The 27,436-nt window shown below is 39.6% G+C and overlaps 2 protein-coding genes across 2 annotated transcripts; both read right to left on the reverse strand.

The window, feature by feature from the left end:
* Positions 1 to 4,643: 4,643 nt before the first annotated feature.
* Positions 4,644 to 8,629, reverse strand: LOC306928111 (zona pellucida-like domain-containing protein 1; the record flags this gene model as incomplete). The annotated part of the gene is made up of 6 exons (XM_079508031.1): positions 4,644 to 4,821; positions 4,908 to 4,988; positions 5,514 to 5,611; positions 5,909 to 5,981; positions 7,224 to 7,408; positions 8,369 to 8,629. 6 exons carry the CDS (start codon positions 8,627 to 8,629, stop codon positions 4,644 to 4,646), a joined length of 876 nt encoding a protein of 291 aa, XP_079364157.1.
* Positions 8,630 to 17,354: 8,725 nt separating this feature from the next.
* zpld1a (zona pellucida-like domain containing 1a) lies at positions 17,355 to 27,229 on the reverse strand (the record flags this gene model as incomplete). The annotated part of the gene is made up of 10 exons (XM_079507837.1): positions 17,355 to 17,533; positions 18,598 to 18,627; positions 19,392 to 19,491; positions 20,689 to 20,860; positions 20,965 to 21,045; positions 23,423 to 23,520; positions 24,092 to 24,164; positions 25,158 to 25,339; positions 26,137 to 26,357; positions 27,124 to 27,229. 10 exons carry the CDS (start codon positions 27,227 to 27,229, stop codon positions 17,355 to 17,357), a joined length of 1,242 nt encoding a protein of 413 aa, XP_079363963.1.
* Positions 27,230 to 27,436: the final 207 nt, after the last annotated feature.

Here is a 27,436-nt window from a genome sequence, read left to right on the forward strand (position 1 = left end):
TATGAATTGAACCATATATATATTGTCTTGAGAGACCAATTGCATACAGTTTATCGAGGAGTAAATAGTGGTCAACCATATCAAAAGCCTTGGTAAGGTCTATAAATATTGCTCCTGTGGCCATACTGTTACCAAATGAGGAAAATACATTGTTAGTGAATTTCATAAGTGTCGTTGTTTTGGAGAAATTTGGCCTGAAACCTGATTGGAAAGGCGATAGGATATTGAAATTGTTGAGATACTTAGACAGTACTTAGACACTATTTATAATAGAAATAGGCCTGTAGTTATTTACAATTTACAATTTACAATTTAGGCATTTAGCAGACGCTCTTAATTTAGCAGACGCTTTAGCAGACGCTCTTAATCCAGATCATGAGGATCACCTCCTTTATGTAGTGGCATGACTCTGGCACATTTCCAAGTAGATGGAACTTCTCACTGTACTGTAGGCTTACAATCCAAGTTGTACATGGTTTTGCTGTTGTTATCCTATCCTATCCAATTTGGGCGCCCAACTTACTGCACTGCATGTGCGCCATCTACAGAAAGCTGCAGGGAGCACATTCCCTCATTCACATCAAGGAACCCCAGTGGAAAGTGATCAGGTACAGATTCCTCTAGGTTGAAATCGACCCAAGCTGGTGTCATCATGTTTGCAAAGTAGGACGGTCAATAGGCTTGGACCAAGGCTCTTCAGAGGGTGGTTAAAACAGCACAGTACTGTAGTGTAGGCCAGGGGTTCTCAACCCGTGGGTCGCGACCCCTCGGGGGGTCGCCAAATTATTTTAGGGGGTCCCCAAATTATTTAAAGAAAAAAAAAGATTTATTTTTAAATTTTATTTTCACGATTTTTCAAAAATAGCAGACCTACAAGCTCATGGCGCGCTATGAGCTTGTAGATCTGCTATTTTTCAATAGCTAAATTATAACAATGCTTAAAACACCAAAAGGGGTTCCCGCCCAAAATGGTTTAAGGTTATTGTAGCAATTTATATTGGGGGTCGGGAGGGGGCGGGGCGGGGGTCCCGAGACATTGCCAAAGAATTTCCGGGGGTCCCCGGCCAAAAACGTTGAGAACCCCTGGTGTAGGCTACCAGGACCGAGCTGCCAGTGCCAGCCATACGGGACCGTTACCCCACACGTACGGCGGTGCCGATCTACATAGTGTACTGTATACTAACCTTGCGTCACCGATTGGGAGATTTCAGTTGGGTCAGCAAAATACTTTTTAGCATATTTCTTCATTGGTCGGCCCGGTTTGTCAAGTGGCCAGTTCCAGGCCTGGTTCTGGATAAATAGGCCTATATATCATCTGAATAATCCTCTATAAGTAAAGCAGACATTTTCTACACCTATACCTTTTACAACCACATACATAAATCAGAATTAGGATTTGAAAGACAATATTGGGAATTGGGGATGCATTGATCGTATTTGCTGCTGCTAAACAATAAAGCTATTGCTTTGTGTATTATTATTTTTTAAACATTATTTTAATTTACAATAATGGGCCTACAACCTTACCTACCAACCACACACTAATACATGCCTAGTCACATTCACATCACTAATTAGCCAATAGCCACTTTGTATCGTGCAGAAATTAATAGAAATCTGAAATGATCAGGATCATAAAATCACAAGACAGTGCAAAATGTATAGTGACAAATATCCTAACAACAACTTGATAGGTTGTTAAAATGTTGTCTGTAATAAGGAAGTCCATACAGATTAGTTCATATTGTTCAATCAATCATTTATTTGCATAAAGATTCAAACTAATACATATTTAAAACAATACTTGACTTAACAGTGGCTTCACTATCAAAATGTGCTACATATCAAAACCGGTATTCATTCAGGTAGTAAAATGTATTCCTCAGCTTTTTGGTTTGTTTTCTACATTTCTGCAGCAAACAGATCACAGGGTGATTGGTGTAGTAGTGTTTGACTTGTGTTATACAAGCCAAAGACCTTTAGCACTGTGATTTAGTTTTAGATCACATCAGTACGCATACACTTTCATTGTCTGAGGTCTGTTCTTGCATGACAAGTCATGCTCTCCGTTTCACATAATACATACATGTCATTCAGTTGCACTACATTTCATTGATAATTGTTTTTGTTAAACACACAGGTACCCATCCTAACGGCGAAATCATTCTGGTCGCCTTGTCTACGACTAGTAGTTCCCTTTTTTCCTTTCTGTATGTGCTTTTACAAGGCAAAGCACAATGAGTGCATTAACACTATTTTCCTGAACATATTGCATCAATGCATCATGGTTACTAAAACAAGCTTTCCTCAGTTTATGTCTCTAACAAAGTAAATTTCTTTCCACTTTGCATTTAAAACCAGCCCATAAGGGCTAGTAGATTTACAGTCACAGGGCCTGTGCCCCAGCCCATATTCATGACATATGCTACATTATGAAAAAAATCATATCCATATAGCCTACTGAACATGTTTTGTGGAACAAGTTAGATTATACCAAATCTCCACAAATCTTGCTAGCGTAAGCAAAGTTATGTCCAGGAGCATCTGGCCTTTAATTATCTGCGTCTCCTGTAGAATAAAGCTGCCATGCCTATGCCCACAATGCCAACCACGGCGAGGACACCAACAGCTGCCTTCAGTCCTGCAGATGAAGCAGCGTGCGTGGAGTGTGAAGCTGCTACTGATAAGACAACCAGAGGACAAGCAGGCGTGTTAGAGCTAGAAAATGTATTTAACATCTGTTTCTAATATGCATCATTTGTGACTATTTTGCCTTTGGAGCAAATAAATTATGGGGTTACAGTCAAATTATTTCACTATTATACAAATGTCACTATTATACAAGAAAGAAAATACCTTTTTCAGATGCATGTGCTGTAATACAAAAACAAAACAAACACAGATTAATATTTGCTCGTAATGTTACCATTCATGCATTGTGAATGAAGTAAGAGTCTCCCTACATTCTTATTTGGACTTCTAGGCAATCAATGTGTGAAATCAGTATGGTGTTGGAAGGGAAAGGTCACACTTACTGCTCTCAGCATGGACGCCAATGGGATGGGTTGAGGAGAGGGTGGTTGGTGTTGACACACCATCTTTCACTTCAGTCTCAGGCAAATCTCTTCTTCTCCTGGAACTGGAAGGGCACCACTATAATTGGGAGGAAGAAACAGTGTAACTCTCTCCTGAAGATTTCTTAATAATTAAAATCACATAATAGGGGATCTATCTTGCGCCACCCCTTAACCCTTATCCCTAAACTTATTTGCCATTTTTTTACTATTTTAAAAAACCTTTTAAAATAGTTCAAATAGCCGATCTACAAGCTCACAACGTGTCAATGTAGATCGGCTAGTTGAATTATTTTAAAATGTTTTTGAAAATAGTAAAAGATGGCAATTACGTTTAGGGATAAGGCCCAGGGATAAGGGTGGCGCAAGATAGGGCCCTGGGTCTCAATTGCAAGGAAGGTAGGTAGCTTTTTCAGTAAATATGGAGGCATAGATCTGTCAGGAAGCATAGGAAAAGGAACCTTGATTTGGCAAAATTTGAAGGAAACATCAAATGTGCTTTAGTATCCCATAAGGCCATATGCTGTTAATTTAATTTTAACCCAGCTTCCAAATAAAATACTATATTAGAAACATAAAAGGTACCTAACAAGGAATTCTTCTAACTCTGTACCGTGTGATAGCTTCCATGCAAATGAGACATGGCCATGCCCATGATGTCGTTTGATGACTAAAGGTGCATCCGCACTGTAGCGTCACAAAGATGCTAAAATCCGCTCTTGACAAGGGTCTCTTCCTGGTTTTTAGACAGCTGGTGGGTGGAAATGAAGCTCCACCAACGCGGGAAAAAGCGTGTCGAAACGCTTTGCCCACGCGGATCTTTCCTGCGTGGGTGAAGCTTCATTTCCACCCACCAGCTGTCTAAAAACCAGGAAGAGACGCCTGCCACGAGCGGATTTTGACATCTTGGTGACACTACAGTGTGGATGCAGTGTATGGGTGCTTCTAGATACAGTCGAGTCACAAAGATGCTTCTTGCCGCGAGCGGCATGCAGGAGTCTCTTCCTGGTTTTTAAACAGCTGGTGGATAGAAATGAAGCTCCACCCATGCTGCAACTTGCAGCGTCGGCCAGAAAACCGGAAACTCTTTGCCGACGCTGCAAGTTGCAGCGTAGGTGGAGCTTCATTTCCTTCCACCAGTTTTCCTCTAAAAACCATGAAGAGACTCCTGCTGCGAGCGGCATCTTCGTGACGTGACTGTGTAGAAGCGCCCATACACATGGTTATTATACCCAAATGTGACGTAAAGCTCAGCCAATCAGTGAAGCCAATAGGTCTGGTTGGCCAATCTGGGAGGCGGATGTGCAAAATGTACCCCCCCCACACAAACACACACACACACACACACACACAGCTCTGGATCATCTGGGACACACTCTCAAATTTGACGTCAATCATTCATCCAGTTATGCCCAGGACAGACAGACAGACAGACAGACAGACAGACAGACAGACAGACAGACAGACAGACAGACAGACAGACAGACAGACAGACAGACAGACTACCACTTAACTGCACAGAATACCCTCTTGTAAACTGAATAAGTGAATATTGTTTAACATTGATCATCATCTGACCATAAATGTTGCGCAGGTGCTAATTTCACAAAGTCTGGTGATACAGTGCAGATAGTAGGTGGACACCGTCTCATTCTGCTGTTCAATGAAGCGGAAGGCTTGGAAGGAGAAGTGGGCTTGTTGACTCTGGCCATTCTTATGTATCTTTGTCATCTGGTCACTGTCGCACCTGAAGAAGAAATCAATCAATTAATCAACAGTGTTGGCCAAGGTTGAACTTGAGCTGTTGATTCAGAATGAGACTTGTGGACTTACGGGACAAACAGGTTGAAGAAAGTAGTTGAGGTGGGGTCAGGGGATATTGAGGCGTAGCATCTGTCCAGGAGAACGTTATACCTGATGGGGCAGAACGGACAGAGTCAAGACTAGTAATGGAAGAAACTTTACCAAAGCACTATTGTGTGTTGTGTAACTTGTGTGCCTGTGTTTGTTGCTGGTGTGGGAAACAACTTGTACAATTTATAATTTAGGCATTTAGCAGACACTCTTAATCCAGAGCGATTTACAGTAAGCAAAAGCTAATACCCTATTGTGCTGAATATAAGACAAATGGACCATTTTCCAATGGAAATATCCTGAAATACAGGGTTGTATTATAATCGGGATTCGGGACTAGACTATTTGACATTCAATGTTCTTTTTCCACAAATGAGTCTTGAAAAAGGTCTTATAATCAGAGTCGTCTTATATTCGGCACAATACAGTACATCAAATGCATATAAATAGTTATCTTCTAGGATCATAGGTAAACAAAGAACCTATCCTTAGTAAAAATAAATAAAACAATAATCTGTACATTGAGATGCCAGGTCTACAATGACCTGGCATCTGTCTACATAACATGATATGTGATATTCTTACTGTTCAGTCAGGTTGGTTGCCTCAACCTGGACATAGATGCGGGTCCTCAGCTCTACTCCATTTGATGGCATGATCAACGGGGTGGTGTAGTTGACGTCCTGTGAACACATTATTGCATTATTTGTATTCCATCATGATACATCCCCTGTATTTCAACATTGACACTATACACATCACCTGGGGAACCGTAATGGTAATTTAACATTAAACGTGTGCGTATAGCGGCTATTGCTTAACTGTGAATAGCTGTGTTTTGAGGTTCATGGTCATTCAAACAGTTGTTTTCAATCCAAATGTCCTTGACTGTAAAGACTGCAGACAGTAAATCACTTCATCATCAATGTGTGCGTGCGTGCGTGCGTGCGTGCGTGCGTGCGTGCAAGAGAAAGACTTACAGAAAAAAGCTCCATGCTCAATGTGCTAATGAAACTTCCGTTTTCCGTTTTCACTGCAATGGAGGATGCTGATCTATGTGGGACAAACATTTATGACAGGGAGAAGGTACTGGTTGAGACATGGTTGAGGCTGAAACGTACATTCAGTAACACCTGAAGGACTCAAATGCAAGTAACTCCCCTTAGTAGAGTAGAAAATAGAGACCTACTACCATATAAGCTCACTTGTTGTTAAAATAGGCTCTGTTCATAACGAGCCAGGTGTCCAGAAGGTTGCATAATGCATACCCAGCATTTCCTCCGTTTGTTTGATTGGCTCGGCAGCAGATTTCAACCAGATACACATAGGTGTTTCTGGTCTATGCAACTTATGGTACCATAGCACCACAAAGGCTTCAGACAGGCTACTACATGGCCTTATACTCCTACAACTCACCTCGCCCCTACTCATTTTGATAGGACAGGTTGGGATAGCTCAGAGTACATCAACTTGAATGGGCCTGGTCTACAAGATACGCTACACCGCGAAGACACACATGTACCTGTCAAACTACTTCCTAAATGTCACGTCCACAATCACAACACCAGAGGGAACTCCACAAATTACATTCAACCCAGATTTGGCTCAAACAAGGGGTTATGTTAAATTAATTTCGCTCCTATGCCACAAAAATGCCACAGGAACGCCCTACCAACAGTCGTAAAAGAATGTTAATCCCTACAAGTCAAAGGCCCCCCCTTTACTGTACATATTTCTTTCTTTTGATTTCCAAACGTTTATATGATGTTTTTGCATAGTACTGTAATACTGTATATTTGTACCGGTATGTCATGAAAATGTTCAGATGAATTTAATATAAAGGGCTATAGTGCTTTCTTGGTTTATAAATCCTCTTAGCAGATCTTGTATCCAGGCACCTAGGTTTGTAATCCCCCCACGACAGCATGTTGCAGGTTCGAGTCCCGATCCTGACGACCTTTGCTGTGTGACACCCCCCCCCCCCAACTCTCTCCCCATTTCCTGTCACACTACTGTCTACCTATCAATAAAGGGTTAAAAAGCCTGCAAAAATAATTATCTTAAATATCTTATACAAATATTTAGATTTTTTGTAAACACTCTTGTGAGTATTTCAATTGTAGACTTTGGTGTGACGTTAATAACGTGCGGAAACCATAACAAGTTCATCACTGGGATGTCACTATCAGATAATAACACAATGTCAGCCAGGCACATAAGCATCTTATAATGCCATTTATTAAATGTTCATTAGAGTGACACATAATGTAACAGAATTCCAAGGAAGGAACTTACACATCCACCTGGGTGTTGTTGATCAGATACTCCAGAGGGTACGCACAGGAGTAGTAATATTTGAGCCCAGCGTTATAGGTGACTGTGCCCGAGGTTGGATCAGAGGAGTGCACTGCACCACTGATGTTAACCGTCTGGATGTTGGAGAACGAAGAGAAGATGCCTTGGCCGACTGCACTGGTGGTCTGAGGACAAACATCAGGACTCGTGTCAAGAACAGGAAATTGATTATTCTGCAAAATCCTTAACCCATTTTGACCTGAGGACAGATTCTACAAAAGTCTTCTAAATCCAGTTTTCTGAAAAACCTATTATCAGTGGTGCTCAACCTATTGTGTCAAGGACCCCCAGAATTATATGTAAATGGACCCCCATCTGAAAATATGTTGTTCCAGGGACCCTCCCAGAAGCAAAGATTTGAGTTAAAAACGTTTGCAAGATTTGCACGCATTTTCACGATTTTTTAAAAATAGCAGCTCTACATGCTCGGTGGCGCGCTATAAACTTGTAGATCTGCTATTTAGTGTGGTTGCAACCAGACTAATTAGTGTGGTTGCCCTAACAGGGCAACCAGACTATTGTCATTGTAAATGAGGATACTTTGCCGCACTACTACTCCCACAGTTGTTGCCGCACACACTCGAGCCACATGTCAAATTGACCGGCTTCATCGGGAATCGTGTGCTTGTATTTTGCTAAAAGATCCGTTGTATAGTTTAATTTATATTAATTAATTAGTTCTCCATAGACTTATAATGGGGAAATCGAAGACTAAATGTAAGTTATTTATATTATTTATATTTTTCCCCTTGGAGACCGTAAGCGCCATATTTACAAGACTTGGGGGGAGGTTCATAATAATTATGAAAATTAATTGAAAAGGAATTACATCAGTCGGCCTCATGGTGGCGCTATAACAGCCCACTTTACGTTTTTCCCTATAACTCTTGAACCGTAAGTCGTAAAATCAAAATGTCCTTTTCCATGGATTCCTTGGGTCATGATGCATTTCCACATATATCCTTGTTTTCAATAGCTAATGTATAACATATTGCTTAAAACAACAAAAGGGGTTCCCGTCCTGACTCCTGAATGGGTTAAACATGGATTCTACCCATCCAATGTCTTCTTCATGCTCTACTTACGATGAATTTGCTGGCACAAGATGAAGTCTTGTTGAGGGAGAAGGTGAACCTGACAACCGGGGGTGAGGCACTTTCGTCCAGGGTTCCTGCGCAGCTTGGATCATCACTCACATGGTTGAGGAGAAGATGGGAATCATTGTAGCCAGTGTACATCACAGGGCAATAGAGGATGGCCAGGCTGATTGAGGCAGTGCCGCATTCCACTGAGATGTCAGTGTATGCTTCAACAGGGAAATATAAGATCAGGTTGTTTTCTGTCATAGAGTATCTTATTCACTCACAGCTAATCACTCAGGTATTACTTGCTAAAAGGATACTCTTTGTAAAATGATGCCATATTACACAATACATTCTAGTTCCACATAATCTACTATATATATTTTTTTAATATATACTTTTAAAAAAATTGTTTTCTGCCTTTATATACAAGTGAAGCATGACAGGAAAGAGAGAGGGAGAGACGGGGAGAGACATGCAGCAAAGGTCGTCATGAACAGGACTTGAACATGCAACGTGCTGTCAAGGCCAGAGCCTATGTGGCATGCGCCTGGACCACTAAGCCAGCCTCACATAATATATTCTGTCAGCGATGAGCCTTCACATTAGCTAAGTATAAAACCAGCAATTTATTTTCTCAGTAATAAATATAATGTTCAAATGCGCAGCTTAAAAAGCAATCAATCAAAACTGATGTTAAATGTGAATACCTGGACGTCGCCAGGTAGCCCCACTTCCACAATCAGTTAAATTTAACTGAGTGCTCTGGGCAACCATGGATGCCAAGAAGAAAAGGCCCAGATGATACATGTTTGCCTTCAGGGTTGTGGAGATCTATAACAGCAAAAGAAAAATCATGCAGCAAGATCTATGGAATAAATCTAAATGAACACATACACAGTACATGTAAAAAAAACAAAAGAAAAACAAAAGTTAAGATTGTCATTGTAAGACACTCACCTTGACTGCCATTGAAGACTCCTTTCCTTTCAGTTACTTGTCTCCTGATTTTCTGATTCCTGGGATGTAGAGAGAGGTCTTTTATAGCTAAACATCTCTCCTTGGATTGGATAGAATCCAGGCCAGTGGGGTTTGGCGTGTCCTCCTGGATTTCACTGTATGCAAACAATTCCATTGTATTGGGAATATGCCACATACAGTAAGTAGAGTAGTAGACCATCCCATATGGGCAATTTGTGAAACCCAACACAGCACAAGCCTTTAGTGAAGGATCAGAAACAATGGTCTAGCTCCTTTGAGAGTTTCATAAGATTTCATGAAGCATAAGTGAAACATAGACATACATTTTATGACTTTAAATAATTCCATAACCTTTACCTTGATCAAAGGATGACCCTGTGTGACTTGGCTGATGATCCTCACACGGTTTGCCATTTTAGGTATAAGGAAAGCAGTTTGAACAAACTAAATAATTGTTTGAATGTTTGAAGAGCAGCATTCTGGGATTCCCAGGGCATTGTATTCAACGGTGCTGCTCCAGACATAATAGAGTGGCTATGTTTTTGTTTTATTTTGATTTTATTTTGCAAATTTTTTGCACACAACCAGTTTTCACAATATAACATATATGCACAGGTACGTTATTTAGTAGTATGACACACATGAGCCAGAGCCATGACCCACAGCAACATGACCAAATAAATAATAAATAATAATTCAACTTTTAACACATACACGTACGACAAATCCCTACTCCGCAACAAAAACACCACTAAACTACTTTTTGATTGATTGATTGATTGATTGATTGATTGATTGATTGATTGATTGAATACTGTATTCAGCTCTTGTTGTGGGTGCATCCAAAGAGTATGAGAAGGGAGTGCAGAGGATTTCCATCTAAGGGTAGCACTGCTGCCCCTTTAAGGGTAGTGCATAAAAGGGGTGACCAGGTAAGGTTTGAGGCATCATGTTTGTCCAGAAGCCTGAATTGAGTGGGTATGTTAATTGGTATTTTGTTGTATTTTAGTCATTTTTAAATATTTTGTGTAATGAATGAATTAATTTGTATTGATCTATAGATGTATTATGTGATCTATTGTAGGAAGGCAACAGTTATAACCTACCTAACGTAACCTACAAGTAACCTTTCACTGTTTTTCCCTCCGTGCCATATTGTATTTGAGACTGGGTTTTACCAGCTTGTTTGTTGGGTGTTGAGGACATAGACGTATACTGGGCCATTAACTAATATCACAGGGTTTGGACTTTGTTTGCTGTGATTACTTTAATTACTTTATTTGCTTGCGTATTAATATTGTTTTGATTAGTTTATTTGCTGTTTATGTTTAGTCTTTGAGGACCCAGTAGCCAAAGCAAAGCAAAGTAAAGCAAAGTTCTTTGTTTACCCAGGGTGAATGGACTAAGCTCGAGATGCTTGTTTACAGCCAGACCTTGCTCATAGAACATTTCATGGTAGGGGTTCAATGCCTTGCTCAAGGGCACTTCAGCGGTGGTAATTTTAACGTGCCGGTCCGGGGATTCGAACTGGCGACCTTCCGATAACAAGACCGCTCCGCAAACCGTTCGGCCACCGCTGCCCCCCCGCTGCCCTGAAGCCTTCATCCACCCTGGCCTATATCACCTGCCCAGCTTGGGCTCAGTCCCACTTTTAGAATGATGATTTCGCAACTATAATAACCCCTCTTCCCTTCTGTATTTTAACTTGAATATATTTGTCTACATGTTGAAAAATACTTGACATCAGCCTGTGGTTCTGTTCATTCTGAACCCGTACCAACTTGGGGAACCTTAATTACCTTGTTCAGTTACATTGTCCAGCATACTGTATATGGTTAATGCTATGGTTCATGTGTTTGTAGGATCCCTAGACTCCTATTTGTGAGGGTAATTTCATAATACAGCCCTGCTACATAAGGTAAGTTATGTAGCCAACTATAACATCACATTAGATCAGTTGTAATGTGGGTGAAGAAACCCAAATGCAATAAATGTCTGGTTCAATCTAAAAGTGCCCCTTATTTATGAAAGTTAAAGATATTGTTTTACAAGATGGGCAACACAACACAGTCAACACAAGCACTATAGCTTGATTAGCAGGAGACTGGTTACATGATCTTAAACAATTAGGCTTCACATTCCTTGGTGAATATCTTGCGTAAGACTTGACATTGAATGAGACCGTGCCAATACAAGGCACACCAAAGAACCAAACAAGTGTTACCAAACCACTTGTGTTCCCTTTTGAGCGCCTCCTCCCTATAGTTCACCAGATATTTCCTTACCCAGTTCATTCTCCCATGAGGATTTCATATCATTTAATGAGGTGGTGTGTAAAGAGCAATTTGTTCATAGATTAGATTATTGTCAGGTTTCACCAAGAAGGGTGTGGAATTGGGGATCTATGCTGCGGATGTATCTACTGTATGGGTGTATTAAGAAGCTAAAGAAATGAGGCATCCGGTGGCCTAGTAGTGGTCCAGGCACATGCCTGACAGCGTGTTGCGTGTTCGAGTCCAGTTCATGATGACCTTTGCTGCATGTCTCTCCCCTTCTCTCTCCATCTTTCCTGTCAATCTTCACTTGAAGCTATCAATACAGGTAGAAAAGCCGGAAAAAAAATAACCTAAAGAAATGAGGGTAATGTAAGTGCAAAACTAAATTATTATTAAAGCTTTATATTCTAGATTCATTGCCATACTAATATTTCTATTTGTTTGTTCAATAACAGGGGTCTCCCCGTCTCTCCAGCTCTTAAAGCTAAATGGGAAATACATTTTCGGGTGGTTTGCCATTTTGAGAAAGTACCCATTTATCAGCTTCAACTTTACAGTGTTTCAGTTCCAAAGTTGTCTGCTCACTTTTTTGAAAATGCATTTTCTGATCACTCAAGACCTGAAGACACAGACCCATGTTACTGTACAAAAGCACACACAATATTATGATACCCATACTAGACCATTATGTGGGAAACGTATGACTCAAAGTTGACAGTCAGACAGACAGACAGACAGACAGACACCATAAAAAGTGAGACTAATAATAGCTCAGATTTATATAGCACTTTTCTAAGTACCTAAAGTCACTAGTTTTGTTAAGAATATTAAAAATCACACCTGTGTGAAGTGCTCTTATCGTCTCCGCCGACCTCCTCCACATGCCCTAGTTCTTTCACGTCACTGAGATAAGGCATTACACAATGCCCCATACCATACCACTTCTCGTTCATGTTATACTGACGCAAATGATATTAACCAGAATTATACATAGCTGCTTAGCCGATTTGCTCAGACCCATATGACGTAAATTCGCCTTTCATTGTCAATGTCATTTAATGTTTGTGTTGACACAAAAAGCCGATTTGCTCAGACACATGACGTAAATTCTCCTTTCATTGTCAATGGCAAATGTGACACGAGTTAAAATGGTGAAAGGCTAAGCATGGCTGGGGGTGGGGGGCATCTTAACTCGACCACAGCTGGGAAAGGTATATTAAAATGTATTCATGACATTTCTGTAGATCGACAGCTAACATTTAAGGTTCTATAACTAAACCATAGACTCAAGTGGATTTATTGATAAGATCTTTAAGTGAATTAGGTTAGAGGAAATTTCCGGTTGAATGTCTCCATTCATCTCCAATAAATGTCAGACACGTGAATGTTTGCGTTCACAAAGAGGAAAACTTGAGAAGATAAACACTGACAGATTTGACTCTTCATGGAAAAATAATCCCTAGGCGTAACTCACTCACTAATGCATGACCATACATTTGTGACCTTTCCAGTGGATTATTGCAAACAATGGTGTAATCATTCATATACAGTTCCCAGATATTTTCTAAACTAGAGCAAGCTCAGCCTCGTCGATAATCAATTGTAATACCTATGCTGTAAATAACATTGACCCTGGTCTCCCACATAAATTAATTTAGTGGTTAGTTCAATTTTTTTGGACTAAGGTATTAATTGATTGCCTGAGTTCTGTGGTGGGAGTTCTGGTCTGGTTTTGGTGAATATTAAGTAGGCTAGTTCCGGTAATTTGGTGGGGGTCTGGGGGCCACTAATTAAAAAGAAAGTGTATTGTTTACCTATTTCTACCATATAGCACAGCATTTATTTAATTGACCCCTCACATGGAACACTTTTTGTGTCCAGTATCACTATACCAGCAGTAGTTCCATGTGACAGAAGGGTCAAAGTTGAACGAAAGTGGTAGAAATTATGTTAGTTTTGGGGATACATTTATTTTAAATGAGTGGCCCCCAGTGACCCCCACCAAATTATCAGAACTACTAGCCTAAATATTCACCAAAACCAGACCAGAACTCCCACTATGGGACTTTTGCGACCACTATATTAATGGCAAGTATTTCCTACAGCTTTAAGTCCAAAAATCTGAACTAACCCTCTAAACTACCTTGGCCACCGATGCGTTCTCAGGAGCGACAGCCAGGGGCACATCAAATAGGATCAGAATGCCTATTATAATATAGACCCAGACTCAGGCGCCAGCTATAATGTGGTCTTACTGTAACTGGCTCATCCATACAGCAGCAGACAAGTACAGTACGCAAATTAATGGACTGGTAATGCTGATGATGGTCAAGTCAGACACATATATTCATACTGCTTTTAAGCCTCACTTATACCATACTTTCTATTGGAGATACAGTATCTACCGCAATAATATTTTATGACGACAGACTCAACACGCTTGCTTGATCATAATCCAGTTGGCCTAATTAGGGTTTCAAACTGGGTGCTGAAACCCTATTGTTTTTGTGGTTGTTCTTCTCTTTCTGCTCTGCTTTTTCACTTTATGCAGATCATTATTGGACCAAGCTTATATAAAATGGATAGCTTGTTGATATTTTATTATTTTGTTTGGGAGATATTGACCAAGGAACGTCAAAAGGGTGGCTCAGGACATAGACCAAAATCAGCAAACATTCATTCTTCTGCATGATATCTCAATTAGGTTAAAGATTAAAATTCTTATACATTGAGCTATCACACAAGTTTTAAGACAGTGGTGTGTGTTGTACATACTGTATTTGTGTACTGTATTTGTTGTTTGACTTGTACAGTCAACGATCTAGACCCCTCGCAGTTTTCAACTTCCAACAGTCTGTGTTGGCTAACTTTTGAGCCTATGTTTCAAGCTATCCCTAATCCCACACAATAAAAGAAAAACAATAAAATCAAAATCTAATACTCTTTTACCTCCTGGGCACAAATTTCATTTTGACCTCCCTAGCTCTGTCTGGCTGTCGAGCAACATAGCTATACTGTACGTGTACACTGTTAAATACAAACTAGTACTTCTCTCCATCTTCTTCTACAATTTGTTGCTGAGGCTAACCAGATCCTTAACAAGTTTTAAATCTCTCTTAAAACACATTTATATAGGTTGGCCTTTTTACCTCCTTAAGTCATAAGTATTATTGCTTATTTGTTTTTTCTATCATTATTATTATTTCATTATTACATTATTGTTGTATTTTGATGTTTTATATTGTTTTGATTGTTCAAGCACTTTGTAACTTGGTTTTAAAAAGTGCTATATAAATAAAGTTTTATTATTATTATTATTATTAATATTATTATTATTATTATTATTATTATTATTATTATTATTATTATTATTATTATTATTATTATTATTATTATTACTATTATTATTATTATTATTATCATCAGATGTGTCAAGCTACTGACCGTGTTGCAGGCCGTGGGGTGATTTGGTGGGATAGAAGAATACTCAAGACCATTTTATATCTGTGAGCCGCTCTCTGATGTAAAATGGTCTTGAGTAGACTATCCGTTCTCTCCGTGACCTCTATGTACCGTCTGCTGTGCCAGCAGCTTGTATGTACTGAGAAAACAATAGACAGCAGTTAACCACCCGCTGTGGATAGCACCACCTGCACCACCCTGCACTACATTAGAGCCAAGGGACTCAACTATTGGCAATTTGACACGCTTTTGTCTGAAAGTATAATTGGACACAGCCTTAATGAAGTCTGCTGGTTGAGCAGAGGAGCTGTGCTCAAACTTTTTTATGCTGTGACTCCTAGAAGGAGAGACCCATGCAGACTCACTTCATGACCTTGCATTTTTGTCACACTTGAAAAAAAGATTCTTAATGCAAGGCTGCAGAAGTTGTTACAGAATACTTTGATAGCATTTGTGTCTTTCAAATTAAATTACCCTATAGGCCTATCCAGGAGCAACCCAGCTCATCTCCTTTTTCCTTTCCTTGCAATCTGTGCATGTCGCTCATGGGAATAATTACAGATGGCAGGGGAGACAGCGGGGATACATCCCCCCAGTTTCATAGGGACAACGATCCAACTGCTTCTGTCTGTACGCACGCACGCACGCACGCACGCACGCACGCAGGCAGGCAGGCAGACAGACAGACAGACAGACAGACAGACAGACAGACAGACAGACAGAGACAGACTCACAGGCTCAGTTCAGAAAATACTGAGCCTTGTGGTTTCTCTTTTTCAAGCCCTATATCCTGCCATTTATTTCAACCTATTATACTTGATCCTTTGTTTCAAGAATGTCAGAGGGGAAAAACTCTGACAAAATCTGAGAAATGTAACCACCAAACCATTTTTCCTATCCGATCTATCTATCAACTTCTAAAATATCCCTCTTCTTTGTATTACATTTCTGTTTATTTTATATAGCACGGCTTGAATTCCAGCACCCCTCTGTGCCACTTTTGATGTGACGTTTTGTTGTGTTTTATAGTTCGATAATCAGGTTGTGGCACTAGATGTGTTTGTTTTGTAATTTTGACAGATATGTGGCACACTTTACATGGTAAAAGAAAATACAGCTGCAATCTTACACAGAATGGAAAGTCATTTTCAACCAACCAATCAATTAGAAACACAGCACTGGGCATGTTTAATCAAGTAAAAGTGCAATATTTGCAATATGCACAATATGCTTTGTACATCATTTAAGAATAGTGTATCAATGACATTTTATGAAAAATATATATAGGGACAGTAACACATTGTGCCATTACAGGCAAAACATATACAATTGTAAGATGACTATAACCATTATGTTTTTCCAAATTGTATAAACCGTATAAAGTGACCTACAAGTATTTAAATTAAGTGATTAATCATTATACTACCCTCCTACTGAGTAGTGTTCATTAATAAATTAAAGATTTATTTCAATTAGAATACCAATATAGTTTTTAATGTTAAGTTTAACAATATAGTTGTTAAAGTTGTCGCTTACGGCGAGGAACTCCTTAAGCATATTAATGCTTTTAGGCTTTTTACAACTTGACATCCATGCCTTGGGCTGTTTGTTACCATGGTTAACCAAACCCCAATAGTCAAACAAAATATTGTATGAAGATTCTATTTTCTCTAGATCTGTTGGTATAATATCACTCACTCACTGAAGGGCTTACATCTCAACCCCTAAATAAGAAGTCTGAGTTTGACCAGTCCATTATACACTACATGTGTTTCTTGTAATTGATCCTACACCCTGCATTTGAGAGCTGAGGTATTGAATTAAGTTGTACAACAATCTGGTCTGTCACATCATCATGGTTGGAGCAAAACGACCAAAATAGTCACCGTACAATACACGTAATTATTCCACCTCTGGACCTACACTAATGCACATTGTACAAAGCAACATTATCTAATTAAAATCTTAGGCTTTTTGCCTGCTTTTAAGTCAATACACATGCACAAATGTCACATATCGCCATGTTCTCTCCTTTGCTAGGTATTATTTTCCATACAGTCATGACTCATGGAGGGCAGTCGTGCCTGATTTATACTTAGTCTTACCACGGTGTCATGCGGCGTAATGGCCGATGTACAAGCTCACAACGCGTCACAAATGCGATGCACTGTGAGCTTGTACATCTGTTATTTTTGCCGCGCAACACCGTCATGCAATGGGCCATACATCAAGGCTTTAGTAATGTGCTTGTGATGCGGTGGGCGAGTCGGTCAGTTGAAGGCCGGGTTATGGCCCCCTGAGAGGGTGCTGGAGGAGGCTGCACTCTTGCCTTTGAGGAGGGTGAGGGAGAAGACGAAGAAGCACACACTCATGACAGCCAGGATGATCACGCCTGAGAGGAGCGCACTGGTCACCGTGTTCATGCGAAAACCCGGAGTGCTCAGCTGGCCTGGAAAGAAAAGAGCATTTGGTTCAAAGAGATCCTTGAATACACAGTAGTGTTAATTGAATTCAGAGAGTGTATAGTAGTTCCCAAACCTTTTAGCTCGTGGCCCAAAAGAGACATTTGGTACCCAAACTAGTGAAAATAGCAGATCTACAAGCTCACAACACGTCGCTTCATGGCGTGTTGTGAGCTTGTTGATCGGCTATTTTCACTGCTTCTTAGAAATTTGTTTTCTAATTCATGGAATTTCTTTGATTTGTCTTTGATTTCTTCATGAAATTACTGAAAATGTCTTTTGAAAATGTTTGAATAATAATTAAAAACAAAATGTAGGAAACCAAAAATAAAGAGACCCATAAAAATGTGCCTGTGACCCACAAATGGGTCTCGACCCACTGTTTGGGAACCAGTTGTGTACAGCCCATAGATTACATTGGATGTTTCTCATCTCTCATACACACAGTTGAAGAAATGACAGACATATTCATTCAACTATTTGTAAATAATGTAAAAAACTAAGAACTAGAAAAGAGCATATCTCCGGCAGGCTGGGTTGCATAGCCAGGCCTGGGTAAGTCATGGCCTGCAGGCTGCAGCCATCAAGACGCGAGGAACCTGGTAGGGGGATTGTACACCATATTAATCTAACCTCACATTATGGCGCCACTATGGAGGTGCTTTTCGAGGTGAGCTTTACAGAGGCTTCTCATGATGGGATTCCAATTATGCTATATTTGTAGAATTGTGGCAATCTAGTTACGCAGAATGGGCATGGCCTAAGGTTGAAGTTATAGGCCAAAACACAAAGCTGCATGTTATAGCGCCACCATGAGGCCGATTCCGAGTGTATTCCTTCTTGTCTACTGGGAGTGTGCATGCAAGGTTTGATGCCGGTGTCCGGAATTCGCTGTGCACACAGACAAAGACACAAAGACACAGCACAGATAGGCTACACAGACATATAGGCCTACACACGAACAGGAGCAAAAACATAATCTCCTCCTCCTGGCCTGGTGGCAAGTTTACAGTATAATGTCGTTTTAATAGGATGTCATTAAAATACTTACCCAGTTGTGAATTGTTGGTTGGTGTGTCGTCTGTAAAAGACAGTAAGGCCAATTAAGTGTACGACAATACCGGATATTATACAAAGTTCATCCCAGTACAAAGTATGACTCAACAGGATGCCCATAGGCACTTGGAGGCTAAAACAGTATCTATCCAAGGCAGCTGAGGACACTTTCACCATCACCCCTTCAGTTTTACATGATTATAGCCTACGCTATTCAATCGGATAATATACCTCATAAAAGATTATCCTAAATAAATGATACAAAAAAATATGAAAGGCTAATTAAGAGCTGAGCAACACTGACAGCATTACAGTATAACTTTCCACAGTTTAAAGGTTAAAGGAGGGACCATGACAGATTACCATGTTTCAGGTTTCAGTTCAAAGAATCGCATCTCAGAGATTTATGACAGTAACCGGAGGAGCTGCTGTGGTTGGTGTTATGACGTGAGGTACTGTAAATGCATTCAGTATAAACGGAAAAAATAATATTGTCGTTGTCGGGCAGAAGCTTTGTACCTACTATATTCCCGTAAATGAATGCCCTACTTCACCATACTACAGTGTCAGTACAAAATGTTGTAAGCTTCATGTAGATCGGCTACTTTTGCTATTTTTGAAATGTTTCTCAAGTGAAAGTGGTTATGTCTACCTCTGGGTTTTATAAATATTGAACCAATGACAAATATTAACAAGATAAATAATAACTACATTGGTTCCATGTTTTGGACATACAGTGCAAGGTTCCACCCAACAGCGACGACATTATGTTATATTATGGAACCATACCACTTCGTGTGATTATAGGCCCAGCGGTAATGACAGCATTTCCGGACGCAGATGGTTCCTTATGCTCTGGGATGTCTCTTTTTTTCCTGCTACCACAGATCTGTGGAGAAAGTAGAGATATACATGGGGCGCCCGCTGGCTTAGTGGTCCAGGCGCATGCCACATGTCGCGTGTTCAAGTCTCATTCATTTGCTGCATGTCTCTCCCCTTCTCTCTCTCCCTCTTTCCTGTCAATCTCCACTTGTATCTATCAATAAAGGCAGAAAATCCAAAAACAAATCTTATAAAATTAAAAAAAAGAGATATACATAACATGTGATGTGTGTGTACTGTAGGCTCTTCCTATAGAATGAAACCTAACTACTTGAGAACGAGCAAGAGAATATAGGACTGCTCAATGGTAGATGTGTGTGTCCAGTGTCCACTAATACTGCCCAGTTGGTTCCGTCCTATAAAGGAACTGATGCTGATCTATTACTGATGTTATGAATAAATACAATTTTGCCACATTATAAAATATGAAAATGAATGTTTATGTTGTCTCATTCTCTCTTTTTGAGATAGCACCATTTCATTTTGTAATAATTAGCGACTGGTTACTTTGTGTTGAGAGGCAAATTGGCTATCAATGAACAGCATGTAATTGTGAAATATGGTTCTGTAGAGGTAATTAATAATGAAAACATTGCCGTAAAAAGGACAATAGAGACCTTTTTTACTCTTTTTTTTGGCTTTTTGTCTTTTATTAATAGACTAACAGTAGTTTGACAGGAAAGGGTTAGAGATGTGCGGGAAGACACACAGCACACAGCACACACAGCACATTACCAGCCTTGGTGCCCAGGCCAATAGAGACCATTTTGACTGCCAGCTTGGTTAAAGCTTCTGGTTCAACGTTTCAGTTGACAGTGACTGTTACAAACTACAAGGTTTATTCTCCCTCCACTCCACAAGGAGACACACAAATGGTTCAGGGGTACCTGTGGTATAGTGCCTCCCTCTCACTTCCTCACACTACAAACAGGCCTGGATTCTGTTTGCTGTGTGTTGCTGATGTTTTCCATGCGTCTGTTGAACTTGGTTCCAGTGTTTACTTCCAGGATGTGGATTTTGTTTAAGAATTGATACATTTGATTTGAATGGATATTTTGACTTGGAAATTATTAAATACTTCGCTAATTATTTTAATTATATACAATACTTTATGCGTTGTACAATTGGGAATACATCAAGATGCACTGAAGTATAAACTGGGCTTTATACCCACAAATCTGAGGATTTGATGATTAGGACTCACCGGCATGAGTAATGGACAATCATCAGCTCGGCACAGCTTTGTGACACAGTGTAGAAAGACGGTGGACATCTTCTGGTTTTTGTGTTTGACAAAGCGGAATACTTCAAAGGCGAATCGTCCCATTTGACTCTTGCCATTCTCAAAGACAGTAGTCTGTGGGTCTTTTTCACAGCTACCTCAGGGTAGAAAAATACACACATGATCAGAAAGCAAATCCACAACAACATCTGCAAAATGCATACAATTTCAAAGTTGTTTCTCAAACGTGTTGGTTACCTAAAGAAAAGGTCATATCGGAGGTCATCGGTGGGGTTTCCAGAGGGAGTGGTGTAACAGTAGTCCATGAGCACATTCCATCTATTTAATAAAACAAAAGCCAGATTTCAGGCTCACTGAAGTAGGTGCAATCACGTGAAGTGTTTACAGTGGGGTGCCCAAAAGATAGAGTGCAATCTACTAGTTAACTAGTAGATCACAAAGGCATGCAGGTAGACCACATGACATCTCTATATACTGTATATACCATAACCATAATATATGTAACCATAACCAAAAGTCACAAAACTCATCCTTCTTGGCATCTGCCACTTGAATTAAGGTGACTTTATTGGTTGACATCAAGAGGGAACTGTAAACTCCCTTCATGACTTCTATAGTAGGCAAACCCCCACTGCAATGCTTTGAGTGTTGCACGCAAACGTCAGTACCATTAGAAAGTTATGTAAAAATGTGCAAGGCAAAGAACCCCGAAAACACTAAAGCTTCCATACAGAATGGGAGGAAGACTTTTGATGTGACTTCTCCCTGTTTTGAGGCCCTTGCTACATTTACAAAGTTATTGTGTACATAAACATTCAGTTTTCAAATATGGGCGCTCACCTCCGGGGCCACGGATGTTAGCTTTTTGCACATTCGGGTATTACTAGCACCCGTGCAATCCGTATTGTTCAATAAAAAGCATTTTAATCCGACCGCACAGCCATATTCTCAAAATGGGTGCGTTCGGAAATGTACAGTTGCACACTGGGGACACAGTCGCCTATTAGTTTGTATTGGCAGTGCCGTCAATGTGCCTATATCGAACGCACCCACGCTCCATTGCATGGTCTTGATAAGTAACCTTATGGGTCGATAACATTCGAAGCGGGTGCTCAAAACAGGGTGAAGTCACGCCATGATGCTCATGAAAGACGAGTGTCATGTGAACCATGGCCAGCATGGCCACAACGGGTCAAAGGTAATTTGATAATACTGACAAAAGAGTTACTGTCCAATATACATTTCTGTAAAACATACTGCACAATACGGTATGTATTTCTGTCCTTGTGTGTATTGTAATCTGGTGTCTTTTGTTGTTTCTGTTGTAGTGAACCCATGCACCTAACAGTGAATTTTGCAGGAAGGGGATCTCTCTATTAAAGCTTACAGTATATGCGGTAAGACCAGGGCTGGCTTTGTTTCAGTGTCAAAACCACAGCCCTGCAACAGAACACGACAGAACACAGTCAGGTCACATTATGTGACATAAGAGAATTATTAAGTCACTCACACGTTTTGGATGCCAAAGCTGAGAATGATTTTTGGCAACACAGCATGATTATATATAGAGGGTATGCACATGCATAAAGTGAGTGGCAAAGTGAGTTTAATGTTGTTTAATGTCGTTTAATGCAATCAGTTTAAGAATCTGTTTGGATGTACTGTATGGGCTGTCAAGGCCAGAAAGTCGTTTTTTGCCACTCAGTACAATAGGCGTTTGCGCATAACTTCCGGGTATGATGATGTTGATGCCACGCGCATACCCTCTAGTCTCCACAGACTTCAGTTTTACGTCCGTATATGGAACCTAGCCAAATAATCTAGGCCATTGGTATCATTCTTCATATCTGCATTCTGTCAAAGAATGTGTCATCTTACTGTCCTACTTATTGTTTTACCCAGTGCAGAAATAGCACACTGAGTTTGGTAGGATGGGCTAAGAGTTTTATAAAGATAAATATTTTATCAAAAATAACAAAATAAAATCATTTTCAGAAAACAAATAAAAACAATAAATTCATAAATTAAAAAAGGAGGAAATAAAATCCATAAATGTTTTAAATAAAATAGTGAAACTAGGAAAGCTACAAGAGAAAATCCATAAACTTGTAGATTGGCTATTTTCACTATTGAATTTGGCTTAACAGGTTAATTCATAATGTATTTTATTTTTGTAAGTTTGGGTCCCAGTGAGATTTCTCTTTTGGTTCTCGGTCTAAAACATTTGGGAACCGTTGAACTATACAGAACCTTATATGTAGGATCCTTGGCCTCAACTTGTAATTCTGTACCACAGATACATTGACCTTGCCTTGGGATTCCCTTTGACATTATTATCTTGTCACTGAGCGCGATATTGCTTTTTTCACCTGTGTAATTGAATGACCTATAGGTGATGGACCTGGCGTAAATGTTTTTTAACGTTGGTGATTCATATTAAAATGATGTGTGCCCAAAACTGAAAGGACTGAAACTCCTTTCAGTGTTGTAATGGTAACACATTTGCATAGAAGAAGACTATTACACATTTGCCAAAGTGGAAGGCACACGACCAGTTTATACCATTCAGTATATCATAAAACTGGGGAAACTAATACCACTTGACACTGTTTTAGAGATTCTGTGCCAAAACATGACATTTTGATGATTACGCTCAGATTGCACTAAAATCCCTCAGATTCAATAGTTTGCATACCTTCGATCCAGGTTGGAGGCTTTCACAGCTGCAAACACCCTTGTCTTCAGTGTGAGGCCTGCCATGGGTATGGACAGCTGCTGCACGTACGATGAGTCCTACAGTACAGTATGCAACCACCATTATGTCTGCTGGTTATTATTATTCACTCTATTGCAGAGGGCGATTTGTTCATTATCACTGCAAATGATGCATTGCAGAACATTAATTAATTTCTGAATTAGCCCATTTAGAGTATTTAATCAAGAAGTGTCAGTTAATTTTCTCTTGAGCTTGAAATTAATAATGATTTTTTTCCCCCAGCTATTCCCGGGGGGAACATTCATTAAAAAATTGCCAATCTGCAAGCTCACAATGCATTGCAACTTGACGTGTTGTGAGCTTGTAGATGTAGAATGATCATCTGTTTTTGGCGAAAAGGAGAGGACAAAGTACAAAGCCAACTCAGGTCAACTTGACTAATTATAGAAGGTGTAAGTGGTTACTGTTACAAATGTAGATGCTAACAGACTTCTCAGACTACAATTTATATTTTTGTGTAGTTTTGTATGCAGTTTTGGACTTTCAAATCATCTTAGCCAGTAAATAAGAAGAAATAGATGAGAGTGATTATAACCCTAGTAATATGAATACTTTCAGTGCAGTAATATGTATGTAATATGAACTTACATTGTAAAGTAGTAGATTCAGTGTGCTGACGAAAGTACCATTGCTGTCCTTCACTGAGATTGCAGCAGCCGACCTATATTAATACAAAAAATGAAGAAAATCAGACTTCCTGAACTTTATTCCACTGCAGTGCATAGTCTGGAGTCGGCAACCTTTTTGACATGAAGTGCCATGTTTTCATTTTCTTGACATTCAGTGTGTCGTATAAATTCATCATATAATTATGTCATCATATATCATATCATCATCATCATCATCATCATATCATTATCGTATAATTATGACACCACATAAAAAATAAATCCAACTGATTTTGATTGTCCATAGGCTATACATAATCTGTATAAATATTTTATTATTAGGATCAGGATGTAATTATCATTAGACTATAGCAATAACCCACCTATCTCCCATACTCCCCACTATGTCCTGTCAGAGTTTGAATGAGTGACAGGATGTAATTTGTAGATGTGAGGGGGACTCAATCTGACTAAACCTTTTTTGAATATTTTATTTTAAAAGAATAACCTCTCTCTCACACTTATGCCAGTGTGCCATTGATCACCCTCCCCTGTGCCAAATGTTGACACCCATGCCTAAGGTTGCCTACCCCTAAATGCACTGAACAGGGCTCGTAAAAGAGATCTTGATCTCAATGGGATTTTCACCTAAAGGTTACATAAAAAAAACATTAGAGATGCATTAGCAACAGGGTTGAGACTGAATTCATAAAGTTTCCTATTGAGTACAACTAACCATATTCTTCAGTCATATATTTCATTATAGTACACAGTAGTACTGCAAATTAGTTTTAGCCCCAGACATCTAGCAGGCTTTTTATTGTTTAATTAAAAGAAAATATCACATTATATCACCATGAATTTTGCCTGCGTTTGGTATTGTCCACTTATTATAATTAAATTAATAATTATTACAAAGTAAATCTGAGACAGTTTGAGATGAGTTTGGCGAAAGTTCCCGAAACACGAGTTTGCAAAGTCTAATATATTCTATGCACTCTCCCCCTTTGCTTAAATGAGTTAATCACAGATTGTAAATGACTTACGAGGCAAGCTGTGTATTGTTAACCAGGTACTCCAGAGGGTAGCTGCAGCTGAACTTGTAAAGCAGACCGGGCAGGTAGCTGATAATGGTGGGAGGATCTGGCGTATCGATGTACCCCGACACATTCCCTATCTGCACCAGTGACAGGTTCCCATACGCGTTAGGTCCGTGGCCGGAGGAGACCTGCAACAACACACCACATCAGTGTGAGCAATACAATCACAGCTATTATTTTATCCTAGTTGTCGGACAGAATGAGGGTCGATAACATCACTCAAACTATTGAGTATACTATTGCACCTTCCTAATCCTCGATTAAATCCCCTCTTATCTGAGCATCGAACTTCCACACAAACCACCAGAAATTATTTTCCAAGAGCAAACAATCACCATGATTGTTTCCCACGTCCACTTGTCACTATCATAGTACGGTATGCACACAGTGAAGTAGCCAGTAGAAATTACACTTACAGTTTAGGCATTTAGCAGAGGCTCTTCTCCAGAGTGGTTTACGAAGTACAAGGTTAGAGTACGAGTCTATAAAATGTGTCCGTGTCAGATCTTATCTTTGCTGTTGAGAGAGTTGTCTCTTTTTAAAAGCTTTTGGTCACAGTCATTTTCTGTGCTTCCTGTGTAAAAAAAGATCACTTTTATAGACAAGCAGTAATCTAATAATCCATGACATAAAAACTGTGTAAATGTCACTAATACTCAACTCAATTTTGGTGGGCAACACACAATAGATTTTGGTCAAGACAAGTAAGTACTGTATCGCCTGTGTGGCACAGTGGTAAAGTGCCTGCCCTCCACTGCAGAGTTTGAATGATCCACCGTGGGGCATTCCAGCTTTGTTGAGTGTCTATGCGAACACAAATGGCCCATGTTCGGGGGAGGGAAGCCGGGTAATTTGTAAGATTAATATACAAGGAAAATAATAATAATATTACTATATTAAATTGCATTTACTCCCTTCTTCGTACCACTAAGGCATTGCCGCAGGTCTCCATTGATGCCAGGCTGATGCTAAAGAGCACAACCGTGGGGAAGGTGTTATTGTTGATGAATCCGCGGCAGTGGGCATCGCCATGGCGACCGTTGAGGGCCAGGTCGGTGTCAGTGTAGCCAGAGAAGAGCACCGGGCAGAAGTTGATCTTGAGAGTAATGGTCTGCACACCGCAGTACACGCTGATGTCCCTCTCCGCTACCACAGACAACACAAGCATAATGCACAGGCCATGGGTGTCACTGCACAATGTCACATCGCTAAATGAAATACATATTTAAAAAAGGCAGAGTACCTGGGACTGGGTACGATTCTGCGATTGCCCTCTAAATCAGTAGTACATTTTTTTTTAAATGTTAAAAAATAGCAGATGCACAAGCTCGCAGGGCGGCACAAAGTGACGTGCTGTGAGCTTGTACATAATGCTGTTTTTCAATAGCCAACGCAAAAATCTAAAATCACATGGATGCTTTCCCGGTTTTGCACGAGAGACAGATGCATTCTGCCTTTTTTAGTAGGCTACACAGCTTGTACGAAAAAACAGTCAAACTCAATGAGCATCCTTCCAAAGGTGTGGTGAACAATAATTAACCACATTAACCCTTCTTTTGGGCAAATTATAATTTATTATTATTATTTTAATTAAGAAATAGTTCAAATAGACCATCCACAAGCTCACAGCGTGTGATACACTGTGAGCTGGTAGATATAAAATAGGAAGGTAAAAAGGTAGTCAACTTTACCCTTTTTTATTTTTTTATTTACCCTTTTTTGGAGAACAGGCAGGCAACTTTACCCTTTTAAAGGTTATGCATTTTTTTTAAACGTAGTCAACTTTACCCTTTTAAAGATTGTGAAACTTTTTCAAAACGTAGTCAACTTTACCCTTTTAGATTATGAAACTTTTCGTGAATAAATCCCAGGCATTGATTATTAAAAAAATATATAATCCATGGTTCCTCACCAGGGAAGCGACTGTGGAAGTTGGCATCACAGTTGTATCCATTGAACTGAGCTCCAACAGATAGGGCCTTACAAAACAGAAAAATAATCAAAAATATATGTTCCATTTCAGCACCTGAAAGAGAATAATGAATAATATATCAGTGATGCTTTTCATACTTCACATTGAAGTTCAATGATATAATATAGATATTATAATATGACTGCCAACATATGGAAATAAAACAACTTCATTTTATATTGTTGTATTTCTCAGAGAAACTGAAAATGTTGAAAATGTTTTAAAGCCTCTCCTGCAGTATCAAAACCGTAAA

This window comes from Electrona antarctica, assembly GCF_951216825.1.
Source record: "Electrona antarctica genome assembly, chromosome: 8".
In the NCBI taxonomy this organism is placed as follows: Eukaryota; Metazoa; Chordata; class Actinopteri; order Myctophiformes; family Myctophidae; genus Electrona; species Electrona antarctica.